At 42.8% G+C, this 17,515-nt stretch overlaps 3 protein-coding genes across 3 annotated transcripts in view; 2 read left to right on the forward strand and 1 right to left on the reverse strand.

Annotated features, from left to right (window-relative positions):
• LOC114595223 (uncharacterized) overlaps positions 1-17,515 on the forward strand; it is a 646,585-nt gene that overhangs the window by 485,529 nt on the left and 143,541 nt on the right. The gene's annotated exons all lie outside the window — the stretch shown is intronic.
• LOC144327580 (uncharacterized) overlaps positions 1-17,515 on the reverse strand; it is a 290,636-nt gene that overhangs the window by 208,921 nt on the left and 64,200 nt on the right. The gene's annotated exons all lie outside the window — the stretch shown is intronic.
• LOC114595393 (olfactory receptor 51H1-like) lies at positions 15,872-16,834 on the forward strand. Its single transcript, XM_028725680.2, has one exon. The coding sequence runs from the start codon at positions 15,872-15,874 to the stop codon at positions 16,832-16,834; it is 963 nt and encodes a 320-aa protein (XP_028581513.2).

Genomic DNA, 17,515 nt, shown 5'->3' on the forward strand with positions numbered 1-17,515 from the left:
AGATGACCTTCTGATTACTGTGGAAGATCTGAAGAGCAGCATACCAAGAGTCTTGGAGAGGATCCATGAATTTGTTCAGGTGGCAGGTTTCAAATTAAATAAAAATAAAAATAAGGTCTTGGTGAAAAACATGACAGAAGGGAAAAAAGGACCTACAGCAAACCACTGATTTATGAAGAGAGAAAAAGTTAAATATTTAGGTGTATGGTTAACAGTTAAGAATATAAATATTTTTATAGATAATTACACAGCTACTTGGAAAGAAATAAAGAAAAACGTAGAGATTTCAAAGAATGGCAAAAAAATACTTCTAGATTTATCTGGCAGGGGGCAAACCTAGAATAAAATATAAATTATTAACAGATGCTAAAGAAAGAGGGGGCTCCACCCTGCCAGATTTAAAATTGTATTAAGAGGCATCCTGCCTCTGTTGGCTCCGGGAATGGATAATATTGAAAAACATAAATATTCTAGATTTGGAAGGACATAATAACAGATTTGGATTGCATGCATATCTCTGCTATGAAAAAGCAAAAGTACAAAAAGGGTTTCAGAATCATTTAGTAATAAATTCAGTTTTTACTGTTTGGGGAAAATATGAAAACTTACTAGAACAGAAAACACCGTGGTGGCTTTTCCCACTAGGCGCGACATCTCTGGGGGGAAAACTAAACATGAGAAGTAATTGGGAAATACAGGGAGCTGCTAAGTGAAGTAGAACATCAGCTGAAACTGAAAGATTTTGAAGAATTAAGGGATTTATTAACTGATTAGTTACAGTTTCACCAATTAAATAATATTTTTAGGACAGACAAAAAGAAAGGTTTCAGCTATGAGACCTCAAGGTTTGAAAAAGATTTGTTAGAAAATAATATAAAATTACTGTCGAAAATGTACAGATTGCTCCTGGAATGGCATACAAAACATGAACAGGTTAAATGATACACTGGGTGAGGGATTTGGGGCATAATATTAAACTTTCAGATTGGGAAATGTTATGGAAAACTGATTTCAAATTCTCAGCATGTTGTACACTGAAATAAAACTATATGAAAATGATGTGGAGAGAATCAGAACTTACAGGGTTAAGAAGTTCTGAGTGACGTCTCACATTCTGAGGCGTGGTTTAGTATACTGAGGGGAGTGTTTCCTGTGTATCAGTGTTGTTCCGTTTCTGTTGGGGAAACGCAGCAAGATGTGCGCTCTGTCGCCGAGCTGATTTATGAGTTGTTTTTCTACACGAATAAAGACTTTTGGAAGATAAGGAAGACAGCGTGTGTGCAGTCTGATTTATCACACACACACAGCAACAGTTTCTACGCTGCGTAAACTCTGCTACAAGTAGCTGACCGGAGAGCTGAGGGAGAGTCGCGCAGAGGAAGCGTGATGGACTCCAAAGGCCAAAGGCCAAAGGCTACATATTATTCCACAGGTCATGGGTGATCAGAAAACGCTTTGAAGCTGTTGCCAAGACGTGCCGGTGTGTGGGAGCCAGCTGAGGAAAAGCTGCAGAAAGTTTGGAGCTGTGCCTAACGTTTGAAGACAAGCTGACGACGCTGGAAGCCAGCTTTGAGTCCTGCCTGGAGGGGCAGAGGATCTCGCTGGGAGAGGCTGTTCTGCTGAGCCGGGAGCTGGAGAGCTGCTGCTGGTTACGTGAGTAAGCTGGGCCCCCGGGGGAAGATGGCAGATGGCCAGAAGGTGATGGAAGTACCGTTTGAAAAGCTCACTACCCAGTCGTGGAATACCTGGGTCAGAAAAGTGAGAGCGTGGTTTTTAGCCACAGGAATTTGGGAAATAGCCCAGAAAGAGCCAGCTGCTGGAAATGCAGAACTGGTGGACAGAGAGCAGAGTGAGAAAGCTGCGAAAGCTGAGATCTGCATGTTGAAAGCCAGCGTGCACCCGACGTTTCAGCCTCATTTGGAGGGCATTGAGTCACCCTGTGAAGCCTGGGAGGTGCTGAGAGATTTATGTGAAAGCTCAGCAGGAGGCCAGGAAGCCGAGAGCTCAGCCAAAAGCTCTGAAGAATTTACAGCCTCACGGAGTGCTGTTGGCAGTGTCGGGGGGGCAGAGAAGCCCAAAAGCCAGTTTGGAATGTTTTCCACTGTGTGTGACGAGGAGGAGCGTCATTTCAGAGGGGGCAGGGCTGGCAAAGAGAGCCCGGGGGCCAGGCCAGCTGGAAGCTCACCCCAGTGTTTTTCCACTCGTCGCTGCTTTGTTTGCAAGTCAGCTAACCATCTGCGTCGTTCCTGCCCGCAGAGAGCAAGGGAGTCTGGGCAGGAAGTTTCCAAGGTCGTATCCCATGGGAATCAGCCAGGTTTCCATGGCAACCAGTCCACGAATGGAGGCAAGCATGGGAAAGCGCAGGGAGGACGTGACGAAGAGTGTGAGAAAGACTTCTGCAAAGGCCCCAAGGACGGGGGCAGTGAGAGGTTTGTTGCTATGGCAGCTTTGGAAAACAGCTGCAGTGAGGACAGAATGATGCACTGGATAATTGACAGTGCAGCCAGCAGGCACCTGATTAGAGCGACGCCTGGAGTCGAGATGTGGAACTGCAAACCTGTTCCAGTTGGGAAAACAGTTTGTTTTGCAAATGGGTTACAAGAGCCATTGTGTAAAGTTGGAAATGTTTATGTTTCTGTTTTGCAGGCGCAGCTGGAAGTCTTCATGGCGCCGGGGATAAAACATTGTCTTTTATCTGTACCGTGTCTCTTACAGGAGGGGTATAAGGTTTGTTTTGAAAAGAATGTCTGTATGATTTTCAGAGGGGGGAAGCAACTAGTAAGTGTTGAGAAAAATCAGAACAACCTCTTTGTTCTGGAAACACCTCTGGAGGGTGAGGGGAACGCTGAGAAAGCACAGGTGAAGTGTGCAACCGTTTCCACACATGTTACATGTGCTTGCGTGTGGCACAAGAAAATGTCACATAGTTCTTTGGAAGAGATCCAAATGTTACCGGAGTGCACTAAAGGGTGCAAAATAAGAGAATGTGGTAAACCCTTAAATTGCAGGGCTTGCAGGAAAGCCAAAGTCAAGGGATACAGCTATCCCAGGGTGGAGAGGGTAACCACAAAGCCTTTTGAGCTTGTGCACACAGACCTTTTTGGTCCCATGCCAAAGCCAAGTCTGGGTGGGGCCAGGTTTATGCTGACGCTGTCAGATGATTTTGCCCAGAACGCATGGGTATTCACACTGAAAACGAAGGAAGAGGCAATGCAACTGATCGAAGACTGGGTTGCAGAGGTGGAGCTACGGTTCTCCACCAAGGTGCAAGGGTTCCAGAGTGACCAAGGTTCAGAGGTCACTGGGTCTGCTCTAAAGAGTTTTTTTCACCAGAAAGGGATACGTCACAAGGTGACTTCTCCTCAGGTGAAGGGCGTGGCAGAGCTTAGGAGTAGAGCTCTGGTTCAAGCATCAGAGATTCAGCTGTGTGACTCTGGTTTGCCTCAAAGCTTTTGGGGAGAGTCGACGAAAGCTGCGAATTTCACGATGAACAGGTCCTACAATTCAGTGGTAGGTGAAACCCCGTATTTTGCACTCCATGGAGAGAAACCGCAAGTGCATTTCTTTCGTATATTTGGGTCACCGGCCTTGGTGCCGGTACCAAAGTTTCAGCAGAAGGAGGGTGGCCCAAGGTACCAGAAAATGATCTTCTGTGGGTATGAACCTGCGACAAAGGGGTGGAGGTTTGCATATCCAGAAGGTGATCAGGACTTCCGGAGGCGGCGCGAAACAGGCAATGGCGGTCCTCTTTAGATTCTGAAGAGGGGCTCCGCAGGAAAGGATCGTTCGCTACGGCACAGCGACGATCCACTAAGAAAAACCACGAGCAGAGTGAGCTCGTGGCCGTGGGACTCGGCGGGCACCTAGAGCGACCCCCAAAACGAAGAAGGGACCCCGTAAGGGGCTCCGGAAGCGCGGAGGGGAAGCGGTGCTGTGAGTTCATCGCTCTTTCTGCGGGAGCGAAGCCGCGCGGCTGCTGCTGATGAGCGCCGACCTTTCTTCCTTAAACATTGGGCTCTAAATCATCTACTCGTGAGTAAGAATTACTCTATCTTGGAATTATAAATTTTAAATTTGGCTGAAAGCGGGAGACGAAAAAAAGGAAGTCCGTCTCCCGGCAAGGCTTAAAGATCAAAGGCAAAGGAACTGACAAGCTGGAAGCAGTAGAAAGGGATTATAAAACGGGAAGCATCATGCGTCTGGCAGATCTGACGGTTGAAATAAAAGGCAAGTTTTCTTTCTTCTTTATGTTATTGTGTTGATGCAACTGGGAACCTTCTCCTTTTGTGGACTTTAAAAACTTTAAAACCCAGCCTCGGGATGGCAGGGGAAAAGAACATTCATTGCGGATACAATTTATAAAGCTGAAATAGATACATAGAGGCATCATTGGAAGATACTATCAGGTAACTGTATCTTGTACCTCTGGATGTGGCTATTTGTGGCAACTTTGAAAGGGCTCTGCAAGTGGAAAAACTTTTTAGGGATTTTTGTTAAACTACTCAGCTGCAGGAATTTTAATGGCGTCTAAAACTTTCTTCCCTCTTCCATGAACTGCAATAATACTCCCTCTAGTGGAGATTGGGATTTACAAATTCCTGGGAACTAACTTTGTTTTGACTCTCTGCTGCTACTATCTACACTGAGGACTGTTCTTCCCATGGAACATTTGACAATTTGACCTTGACTCATAGACAGGTGTGGAATGAGTGGCCCTCCGAAAACAAGATCTGCAAAAGCAAAAGCAGGGAAAGGCCAACTTGTGCAAACAACTCTGACTTCTCAGTCACGTAGATCATCAGTCCCTGCTGTATTAAAGGGAATTGAACCTCCAACAACAGATGAATTAAAGGGAATTGAACCTCCAACAACAGCTGAATTAAAGGAAGCTGAACAGCCAACAATAGAGGATATGGCTGCAGGGGGATCTGACACTCTTCTAAAGGAAATGCTACAACAATTTGCAATTTTAAATAAGAAGGTGGATGACCAAACAGCAAAAATCGACTTAGCCACATCCTCTATTACAAAATTATCTGAACAAGTGGCACAGCATTCACAAGCAATTGGGAATTTAAAAGACGCCACTGCTGAGAACCGGAAACTGGCTGAAGCTGCGAATGAAAAAGCCGACCAAGCAAATCAAAAAGTGGAGGAATTGAAAGGAGAGGTAAGGCCACTACACAAACACATTGGCGACCAGCAGGCCTACCTGTCTATGGTGGAATTGAGAAATCGAGAAAATAATTTAAGATTACGCTCTATCCCAGAGCTTGAGAAAGAAGATTTGACCAGTTATTTGACAGCAGAATTTTCGAAATTCTGGGGTATAAAGGAGGACGAAGACTTTAAAATAACAACTGCATTTAGATTGGGAAGAGTTGTTAAGAAGGACAGACCCAGAGACTGTTTGATCATTTTAAGGAACAAACAGGAGAGAGACAAAATACTTGACCTTCATTTTAATAAATCACTTGAGAATGAATGAATAAATTTATTACGGTCATAGACCAGAAGAAATAAATCACTTGAGATCCAGGACAGAAAAGCGGAAATCTACAAGGATATACTGAAACAATTATTGGATCTCAGATCTATCTATACCGACCTAGCAAGACTTTTGAGAAGCAACGGGATACCCTACAGGTGGGAGTTTCCACAAGGTCTATCATTCAACTACAAAGGAAAGAAGGTTAGAATCAAAACAAAAGAGGATAATCAGAAGTTCCTGCACGACCACGGAGAGGATCTTCAGAAGGGAACAGCAGTCCCTTGGCCTCCGCCACAGCCTGGATTAGAACCAACACCATCTCCCGCGGACCCGGACAAAAAAGAGGACACCCCATAAAGTGCAACAACAGATTGATACAGGATGTCTCTGCAGCTGTATAGTTGGAACATTAATGGGGCAAATTCCCCGGAAAAACGAAAAAGGATTTTCCATATTTTGAAAAAGGAACATCTGGATATAATTTGTTTGCAAGAAACGCACGTGACTAGGCTCCACAGGAAAGTGTTAATCAACAAAAGACTAGGCCAAGAATTTATCTCATCAGATAAAGTAAAAAAGAGAGGCGTGGTGATCTACGCAAAGGAGAACCTAGCACCGAAATTTTTGTTTAAAGATGAACAAGGAAGAATCCTGGCAATTGAAATACAAACTCAAGGAGAAAAAGTTTTGATACTAGGAATCTATGCACCAAATGAGGGGAAATCAGAATTTTATAAGAAGCTACATGAGACATTACTGGACTATCTGGACTATTCGAACATCATTATGATGGGAGATATGAATGGGGTGGTCTCTACCTTGATGGATAAGTCACAAAATCAAAATTTAACCAAGGATGGCAGACTACCGAAAACCTTTTTTGAGCTGGCAGACAATATGGATTTGATTGATATTTGGCGGACAAGGAACCCCCTAGGTAGAGAGGGAACTTTCTTCTCTGAGGCTCATTTGTCATGGACAAGAATCGACCAAATTTGGACAACTAGAGGGCTGGCACCAAAGACTACAAGAGTGGAAATCTGCCCAAAGACTTGCTCCGACCACAACGCCCTGAAAATGGAAGTGAGACTTACCCTACCCGGTTCCTTTAGATGGAAAATGAATGACATCCTGTTTAGAGATCAAGAGATTGTAAAGAAGGCCCAAAAAACTTTAAAGGACTATTTTGAAATCAATTTGAACACTTCGGTGGAAAAAAGAACGATCTGGGACGCAAGTAAAGCTGTAATGAGAGGGTTTCTGATACAACAAAATACGATTAAGAAAAAACTCTGGAGTGGAAAAAAGGATAAAATATTAGAGAAGATAAGAGATGGAGAGAAAAGATTGAGATCTAAACCAAAATCAAAAGAGATCCTGCGAGAAATTAAATTCCACCAGGCACAATATATGAAACTGATAAATCAAGAAGTGGAATGGAAAATTAAACAAATGAGACAAAGATCTTTTGAATCAGCGAATAAATGTGGGAAACTGCTGGCATGGCAGTTGAAAAAAAGACAGAAACTGAATTATGTTACCAATCTAGAGGTGGAAGGGAAAAATATCCAGAAACCAGGTGAAATTAGAAAGTGTTTCCAGAAATACTTTAAAAAGTTGTATACACAAGGGCCTGAGGAGGTGTCTGAGATGGAACAGTTTTTGAAACTCAATGGTTTACCAGAATTATCTCAGGAGAAGAGATCAATTCTGAATTGCAAAATAACACAACAGGAAATTGAGGATGCCATTCAGAATATGCAGCTGGGCAAGTCTCCAGGCCCGGATGGGCTTACCTCCAAGTATTATAAGACATTAAAAGACTACTTGATACAACCACTAATGGAGGTTTGTAATCAGATCATGGGGGGAGGAAGGGCACCGGAAACGTGGAAAGAAGCTTTCATCACATTGATACCCAAAGTCGAAACTGAAAAGACTCAACTTAGGAACTACCGTCCCATCTCACTCCTAAATGTGGATTACAAAATATTTGCAGACATTTTGGCAAGTAGATTGAAAAAGGTTTTGAACGAAGTAATTCATAAGGACCAAGCAGGCTTTCTCCCTGGTAGGCATTTGTTTGATAACACCAGGAATATTATAGATATTCTGGAACTTTTACAAACAAATATTAACACTAAAGCAGTGTTAATTTTTATTGACGCAGAGAAGGCCTTCGACAATATTTCTTGGAAATTTATGAAGAAAAACTTGGAAGGGATGGGAGTGGGACGGGGGTTTGAAAATGGTATAGAAGCAATTTACTCAGAACAAAAAGCTAAGTTGATAGTGAACAATGTGGTGACAGAAGAGTTCCATATTGAAAAAGGAACACGCCAGGGGTGCCCCCTATCCCCCCTATTATTTATATCAGTCCTGGAGGTGCTACTGAACATGATTAGGAGGGACCGGCAAATACAAGGGATACAGGTCGGAGTGAAACAATATAAACTGAAAGCATTTGCAGATGACTTAGTTTTAACATTACAGGAGCCAGAATCTAGTACAAAAAGAGTTTTAGAACTGATTCAAGAATTTGGTCGGGTGGCAGGCTTTAAGTTGAATAAACAAAAAACTAAAGTTTTGGGGAAAAACTTGACATCTTCAGAAACAGAGGGGTTTCAGAAGGAAACAGAACTAACTGTGGTTAAAAAAGTGAAATACCTGGGGGTCAACTTGTCTTCCAAAAATTTGAACTTATTTAAAGACAACTACGAAAAATGTTGGTCAGAAGTTAAAAAAGACCTAGAAATTTGGTCAAGACTGAAACTTTCCTTGTTAGGCCGAATAGCAGCTATAAAGATGAACGTTTTGCCAAAAATGTTGTTTCTGTTTCAAGCCTTGCAGATCGTGGACAGAGTGGAATGCTTTGGAAAGTGGCAGAAGGATATTTCGAAGTTTGTTTGGCAGGGCAAAAAGCCCCGAATTAAGTTTAAAATATTAACTGATGCAAAAGAAAGAGGGGGGTTTGCCCTGCCGGACTTAAGGTTATACTACGAAGCTGCAGCCTTCTGCTGGATGAAAGATTGGATTTTGTTAGAAAACACTGATGTCCTAGATCTGGAAGGCTTTAATAATTCGCTAGGTTGGCATGCGTACTTGTGGTATGACAAGGTGAAAACACATAAAATGTTCAAAAACCATATTGTCAGAAAAGCAATATTTATGGTCTGGACAAAATATAAAGACTTACTTGAAAGCAAGACTCCGAGGTGGTTATCACCAGTGGAGGCCAAGGCGTGGAAAAAACCCAATATGGAGGCCGGCTGGCCGAAATATTGGGAATTAATAGAAAAAATTGGAGACAATTGGAGGTTGCAGAGCTTTGAAAAACTAAAGGATAAGGTGCGAGATTGGTTTCATTATGCCCAAATTAATGAGGTTTTTAAGTTGGACAAAAAAATAGGATTCCAGGTGGAAAAATCGAAACTTGAGACAGAGCTGTTAGAACCAAAGACCAAGGTACTATCGAGAATGTATAACTTGCTGCTTAAATGGAATACTCAGGATGAGACAGTTAAATCAGCCATGATAAGGTGGGCTCAAGACATTGGGTACAATATTATGTTTGAAGACTGGGAAAGGTTATGGACCACCGGTATGAAATTCACGGCATGTAATGCCTTGAAAGAAAACATTATGAAAATGGTATACAGGTGGTACATGACCCCAGTCAAGCTTGCTAAGATATACCATTTGTCTGATAACAAATGTTGGAAGTGTAAGGAGGCTGAAGGAACATTCTTTCACCTTTGGTGGACCTGTCCAAGAGTGAAGGCCTTCTGGGAGATGATCTATAACGAGTTAAAAAAGGTGTTTAAGTACACCTTTCTTAAGAAACCGGAGGCCTTCCTCTTGGGCATTATGGACCAAAAGGTGTCAAAGAAGGATAGAACGTTTTTTATGTATGCAACCACAGCAGCAAGAATTCTTATCGCCAAACACTGGAAGACTCAAGATTTGCCCACACTGGAAGAGTGGCAAACGCAATTGATTGACTATATGGAGTTGGCCGAGATGACTGCCAGGATCCGAGATCTGGGAGAAGAAGCGATGGAGGAGGATTGGAAGAAATTTAAGGACTATTTGCAAAAATTTTATAAGTTATATGAACTATAAGGTGCCGCATGATTTGGAATGTTAGCCCCAGCAAGGAAAGTGGAATTTATATGAAATTGGATAATATTATTGAAAGAATCAAAGTTTAAATGGTCAAAAATGATAATATGTTTTGTTTTTAGAGTAAATGGATAATTAGGGATTTAAACTTAAATTGCAATTGAAAGTACAAAAGAAACACATGAAACAAGGTTATAATTTGCTGATAAATTTATTGTTGGGAATGCACTGTGAGGGAGACGTGGGGAAGTTCGTTGGAAAATTGAAGTAAGTTGTTGAAACGTTATGGTTTTTTCCTTTTTTTCTTTTTTCTCTTTTTTTAATTTCTTTTGCTTCGTTTGTAACTGGAAAAAATGCAATAAAAAATTATTATTAAAAAAAAAAAAAAAACAGAAGGTGATCAGACCAAGCTTCTGATCAGTAAACATGCTGAGTTCTGTGAGCAGGGTGGTTGGTCAAAGATTCATGCAAGGCATGACGTTCTCTCAGAATGTCTGTCTGATTCTGAGGAGGAAGGAGAGCCAGAGGCTGAGCCTGTTGATGAGGACCAGGTCGATGACCAGGGTCAAGAACAGGGTTGGACTTCTCCACAAGTTGTTAAAGGAGAGTCCAAGAGTGCGCCTTCATCTCCTGTTAGCATAACGCAGAAGGCTCAAAGACGCAGTAAGTCAGAGGGGGAGTCTTCTGATGGAGAGGACACACTTGCTGGCCCCAGTGGGTCAGAAGGAGCACCTGAGTTTGTGCTCAGACGGTCCACTCGCACAACGAAGGGAGTTCCACCTGAAAGGTTTCGAGTCTCCAGTGCGTGGGTTGGTTTCGCACAGTGCGAACCTGAGAGTTGTGAGGAGGTTCAACAGTTGCCTGACAAAGATGCCAGGAAGGAGTGAAAGGCAATGGGGAAGGTGTTGAACTCTCAGAGGTCTGTAAATGTGGGTCCACAACTCCTCTCATAATGTGAGGCGAGAGGGGGTGTGGAGAGAATCAGAACTTACAGGGTTAAGAAGTTCTGAGTGACGTCTCACATTCTGAGGCGTGGTTTAGTATACTGAGGGGAGTGTTTCCTGTGTATCAGTGTTGTTCCGTTTCTGTTGGGGAAACGCAGCAAGATGTGCGCTCTGTCGCCAGGCTGATTTATGAGTTGTTTTTCTACACGAATAAAGACTTTTGGAAGATAAGGAAGACAGCGTGCGTGCAGTCTGATTTATCACACACACACACAGCAACAGTTTCTACGCTGCGTAAACTCTGCTACAAGTAGCTGACCGGAGAGCTGAGGGAGAGTCGCGCAGAGGAAGCGTGATGGACTCCAAAGGCCAAAGGCCAAAGGCTACATATTATTCCACAAATGATGCACTGGTGGTATTTGACTCCTAGTAAATTAGCAAAAATGTATAAGACAAGTACAAATACCAGCTGGAAATGTAAAGAAAAAGCAGGTGTGGTGGTCGTGTAAAGTAATAAAAGCATTCTGGGAAATGATATATAATGGAAAAAAATGTTTAAAATAACCTTTATTAAAAAAAACCCAGAAGCTTTTTTATTAGAAGTTATAGATGCCAAGATCCCAAAGGAGCAGAAAAGACTTTTTATGTATGTGACAACAGCCGCACGGATGCTAATAGCCCAGAGATGGAAAGAAGATAAAGTCCCTACCAGAGAAGAATGGCAGACTAAGCTGAAGGACTACGCCAAAATGGCAAAACTGACCAGAAAGCTCAGGAACCAAGAAGACAAAAAGTTCAATAAAGAAAGGGGAGAAATTGTAATTTATATAGGAGACCACTGTAAGCAGATGGAAACATTGGCAGGATTCTAATAACACTTGGTGGAACGCTCTGTCACTAGAGACTAGGGCCCTGCGGGACTTGACATCTTTCCGCAGGGCCTGCAAGACAGAGCTGTTCCACCAGGCCTTTGGCCAGGGCACAGCCTGACCCCCTCCCTCGGCAATCTTCGTGGAGCTCTGGCACAATGATTGCCAGTGGCTTGATTTGAATCAATTTTATAATGAATGATTTTAGAGTGTTGTTTGTGCTGTACTTTTGTACTGTTTTATTGTTGTTAGCCGCCCTGAGCCCGGCTTCGGCTGGGGAGGGCGGGATATAAATAAAATTTATTATTAAATTTATTATTGTAATGGAGCAAATATAATGGACAATATGTTGTTGTTTAGTCGTTTTGTCGTGTCGGACTCTTCGTGACCCCATGGACTAGAGCACACCAGGCACTCCTGTCTTCCACCGCCTCCCGCAGTTTGGTCAGGCTCATGTTTGTAGCTTCGAGAACACTGTCCAACCATCTCGTCCTCTGCCGTCCCCTTCTCCTTGTGCCCTCCATCTTTCCCAACATCAGGGTCTTTTCCAGGGAGTCTTCTCTTCTCATGAGGTGGCCAAAGTCTTGGAGCCTCAGCTTCAGGATCTGTCCTTCCAGTGAGCACTCAGGGCTGATTTCCTTCACAATGGATACATTTGATCTTCTTGCAGTCCGTGGGACTCTCAAGAGTCTCCTCCAGCACCATAATTCAAAAGCATCCATTCTTCGGCGATCAGCCTTCTTTATGGTCCAGCTCTCCCTTCCATACATCACTACTGGGAAAGCCATAGCTTTAACTATACGGACCTTTGTTGGTAAGGTGATGTCTCTGCTTTTTAAGATACTGTCTAGGATTGTCATTGCTTTTCTCCCAAGGAGCAGGCGTCTTTTAATTTCATGACTGCTGTCACCATCTGCAGTGATCATGGAGCCCAAGAAAGTAAAATCTCTCACTGCCTCCATTTCTTCTCCTTCTATTTGCCAAGAGGTGATGGGCCCAGTGGCCATGACCTTCGTTTTTTTGATGTTGAAATGGACAATATGGAGAGATATAAAAAATGGATTATGAAATAAGATTCAGTTGAAAAGGTTGACAATAGGACCCATGGAGGGGAGGGTGGTGATTAAGAAATCTCTAAATATGGATATGTATTTTGTATTGTTATAATTGTAAAATCAAATAAAAATTATTTCCAAAAGAAGAAGAGAGATTTCCGAGTAATTGCCCCTGGGTTTCAGAGATCTCCTTCCCCTGAGACAAAGCAGTTTTCTGGCAGTTTTCAGACAGCCTCACTCCCAGAGGGGAAACGTTTTTTCCATAATTGTCAACGCCATAAAAAGCACAGGGATAATGTCTCCTGGAACAGCAAAGGCAGGCTTAGTGTTTGCTGCTGCGGAAAACGTGTCACATTGACCATGCCATAAAGTCAGGTATGTGCAAAGAGCTGTTTGAGATATAAACATTTTGATCAGTTCCAGATAGATCTCTCACAGTATTGTGAAATGACAGAGCTTGTATCTCTTGTGTATGGATAGCATAAGAACCTCAGAACAGCCCTGAAGCAACAGACCAAGAGTCCAGCTGCTCCCTGACCGTTTCATTTTTAAGTCTTTGCTTTAGAGCTCCGTGGATCTTTGGCATTTCTGCCAAAAAGGAAGGCTTCCAAAAACCTTTTGAGAAATGGCAGAAAATCTGAAATTAATAGATATTTGGAGAAATAAACATTTATTAGATAGAGAATTCACGTTTTATTCACATGTGCATGAAAGCAGTGCCAGAAGTGATGCCATCTGGATATCCAAAGAATTGGAATTAATAGTAAGAAAAATAGAAATAACACCAAGAACATTATCAGACCATAACTCATTATTAATGGAGTCACTGGGTACTTCTAAATAGAAATATAAGAATAGTCTAACAACCTGTTCCCAGTAGAAGGAAGAGAAATGTCAAAGAAGTCACCAAGTCCACTCACAGCCAAATATATGCACCTGGGATGCCAGGTGGGTCCAACAGGAAAGATGTTTGTGGAAACTTCAGCTGTGGAGCCTAGATGCTTCAAAGGCAAGTTGTGTTTAGGGAACAATATTGTGGGTGGCCCCTCAAGAAGGATTTGTTTGGGGATGTTTAGCCAGGAGAAGAGAAGATTGAGCGGTGATCTGATAGCCATCTTCAAATAGCTGGAGGGCTGTCCATTGATGGAGCAAGCTTGCTTTCTCCTGTTCTGGAGGGGAGGAGCTAAACCAGTAGAATGAAATTACAAGAAAAGAGATTCTGACTAAGCAGTAGGAAAAAAACTTTATGTTGCTCAGTGTGATAAAAACATCGTGGCATCAGCCCTTTCCTTAAAAACAGTCAGCTCCAAAAGTTCTGCGGGGATAAATCTGTCTTCACCTGCTGGTGAAAGGATATGAAGGAGGAAGCCAATAGAACATCTCAAGGAAGGGAGTCCCAAAGTCTGGGAGCAGCCACCAAGAAGTCCCTCTCCTGTGTCCTCACCAAATGTGTCTAGGAGGGTGATGGGTCTGAGCCTCCCGCAAAGATCTCAGAGCCCAGGCAGATTCACATGAGAGAATATCTATCTTTCAGATAGACTGGACCTAAGCCATGTATAGCAGTGGCTTTAATTAATTCTAAGCAAAAACAACAGAACAAACAGAAAACGTGCATGAAAAGGCTGAATCATAGAATCATAGAGTTGGAAGAGACCACAAGGGCCATCGAGTCCAACCCCCTGCCAAGCAGGAAACACCATCAGAGCACTCCTGACATATGGTTGTCAAGCCTCTGCTTAAAGACCTCCAAAGAAGGAGACTCCACCACACTCCTTGGCAGCAAATTCCACTGTCAAACAGCTCTTACTGTCAGGAAGTTCTTCCTAATGTTTAGGTGGAATCTTCTTTCTTGTAGTTTGCATCCATTGCTCCGTGTCCGCTTCTCTGGAGCAGCAATTCTCTGATTTGAAAGTTCAACTTATGTGAATGGTAGTGTATTCAGCATCATATGCTAATGAGCATTTTTTGCTTTAGCTTATACATGCACTCCTTGAATTAATTCTAAGCTTATTTTCTGTATCCCCTCCCACCCCCGTATTCATTGTGTCCAATTGTGTTTTCAAATGCATACACGGTTCCTTATATTTTCCTTCCCCAAGTTGGATTTATGTATACTGTAATGTGCCTCTGATTTTCCATTGGTATGTTTTAGGAATATGGTAACATCTTGAACACACTGAAATACAGTCACTAGTTTTTTGATTATGCACTTTAAATATATATATTTTTAACTGATTTCAGCCTCTAGTCATATCTGGCCCCAACCCACTTGCCCCCTGGAGCTCCAAAATTAAGGACCTTGGTTTCCAGGTTCCTTGACAGAAGAGGAGGTGGAGTAAAACCAGCCTCTCTCAGCTGCACAGTTGTCCATTCTGCCATTTAGATAGTGGTACCTCTGGTTACTAACTTAATTCGTTCCGGAGGTCTGTTCTTAAGAAACCGTTCTTAACCTGAGGTACCACTTTAGCTAATGGGGCCTCCTGCTGCCGCCGTGCCGCCACCACTGCATGATTTCTGTTCTTATCCTGAGGTAAAGTTTTTAACTCTGAATTTGCAAAAGTCACACATGGCCACCTCCAACACTGAGCCCTTAGACACAATATTCAAGCCATCAGAAAACTTTAGGTATTTTTTTCCTCAGTAACCTTCACAAAATCCCTGCAGTGTAAACCAGTATTTTCATGCTGGGATTGCAGATTCCTACTGAGTCTATCCAGTGACTTCATGGCTGATGGAAGATTTTCAACAAACTATTTATCAGCTCCCAGTTCAGACTTACAGCCGCTACACAAATCAGTGGTGGAGGGAGTGTCCCAGTTTCCCTGTCAGTGCAATCAAACTGGCTTTAGGATCCATGAGCTACACAAATAATGCTAAACTCCCATCAGGCTGCAGAATAGTGCGGAAGAAAAGCAGAGTTGTCCCACTGATTTGCTGAAAGACCAGCTCCCATCCGTTCTCCACAAGAGAGGCTGAGTAGACATTTCAACAGGCTGCCACAGGTAGTCTCTGCAAGAACTGTAGCTTTAAGTGTGGAATAGCTTCTTCTGCTTCCCTCCCCATGCATTTCTCTGTCACATAATTTTATATGTAAATCTGAGAGCAGAAACTCCCTTACAACTGAACTTCAGAAGCTGATTGAGATCCCCTTTGGCAAAAGTGTGGAGTAAAAACTCTGTAAATAACAAACAAATAAATCATAAGACTGGCACTGGTTGGGCTTAGAAGAGTGAATCATATGTCAGAGTTGGAAGGCTCTAATGTTTGGAAGCTCTAATACAATATCTGATGTTGGACTAAACTAGGACAGAGCCTGTAAAATCATACCAGATTTCTAATATTCATTTGACTTTTATTCCTTAGCATATTCCCAACAAACACACTTGGGGAATGATGTCCTCCATCACCAGTTTCAACGAGAGCCTTGTGAGCCACCAAACCTTTGTCCTGATTGGCATCCCTGGGATGCAGGAGAAGAACTCTTGGGTGGCCTTCCCACTGTTTGTGCTCTATGCCCTGACTCTGCTTGGGAACATCACGATCCTCTATGCTATCAAGATTGACCCAAGCCTCCATGAGCCCATGTACTTCTTCCTTTGCCTGCTCGCCTGCTCGGATCTGGGCCTCTCCATTTCCACCATGCCAACAATGCTGCAGGTCTATTGGTTTGACTCAGGAGAAATCCCATTCAATGCCTGCATCAGCCAGATGTTCTTTATACATTTGTTTCAATGGGCAGAGTCTGGCATTCTTGTGGCAATGGCTTATGACCGGTTCATTGCCATCCGTGATCCATTAAGATACACCTCACTTCTCCCAAATTCTGCAATTGCAAAATTAGGAATAGCTATATTGTCCAGAGCTTTCTGTGTCTGCTTCCCACTCCCCTTTCTTATTAAACGGCTCCCTTTCTGCCGATCTAATGTGCTTTCTCATTCATACTGCCTCCACCCAGACACAATGAATTTAGCCTGTTCTGGCACAAAAGTCAACATTTTGTATGGTTTGGTAATAGTCATGTCTACTTTGGGGTTGGATGTTGTCATCATTCTCATATCCTATGTCCTGATCCTGAAGACTGTTTTGAGCATTGCATCCCACCAAGAGCGCCTCAAGGCTCTCAACACCTGCGTCTCTCACATTTGTGCTATTTTGATCTTCTACATCCCAATGATTGGCGTCAGTGTGGTTCATCGATTTGGGAAGCACCTTTCCCCCATTGTCCACATGCTGATGGCCAACATATACATTGCGGTCCCTCCACTTCTTAATCCGGTTGTGTACAGTGTGAAGACCCAGCAAATTCGACAGAGGATTTACAAAATGTTCTCGTTAAAGAAAACCAGGGGTTGATATCTTTTCCAAACGACAATTCTGTGCTAAAGGGAAAAGAAAGTGGTTCGTAAGGGAACTCAAAGCCTGAAAGGACACAAAATGAAATACTCTTACCAGGTTCAATCCTTAAACCTCCCTTTAAATCTATCCCAGCCAAAAGGAGGGAACTCACCTTGAAACTTATCTATAGATGGTACTTAGCACCACGTACGTTAGTGCTGATACACACAGGAACCTCACCAAAATGCTGGAGAGACTGCACTTCCAATTGCATAATTCAACCCTTTCAGACACTAGTCCTACAAAAATATGCAGAATAAATAAATAGGTATTCAATTCCACCCCCAAACTGGCCCTGTTTAGCATTTTCCAAGACATTTATGCACCATCACACTACAAAGAACTTATAACCCACCCACCTCTCTTCTCTCCCAGCCTTATACAGTGTACAGCATTAAAGTCTCACACCGAATATACCGTATTTTTTGCACCATAACACTCACTTTTTTCCTCCTAGAAAGTAAGGGGAAATGTCTGTGCGTGATATGGAGGGAATGCCTACGGGTGGCATGTCTACGGATTTTCCTCCTCTAAAAACTACGTGCGTGTTATGGTCGGGTGCGTGTTATAGAGCGAAAAATACGGTAACTGATCTGTGAAAAGGACTTTGTGATTTGAAAATATATATATGTACTTTTT

The sequence above is a fragment of the Podarcis muralis genome, chromosome 4 (assembly GCF_964188315.1).
Source record: "Podarcis muralis chromosome 4, rPodMur119.hap1.1, whole genome shotgun sequence".
Classification (NCBI taxonomy): Eukaryota; Metazoa; Chordata; class Lepidosauria; order Squamata; family Lacertidae; genus Podarcis; species Podarcis muralis.

Excerpts from the sequence above, each read along its gene's own strand:
- LOC114595393 (XM_028725680.2), top strand. The coding sequence starts at position 15,872 with ATGATGTCCTCCATCACCAGTTTCAACGAGAGCCTTGTGAGCCACCAA.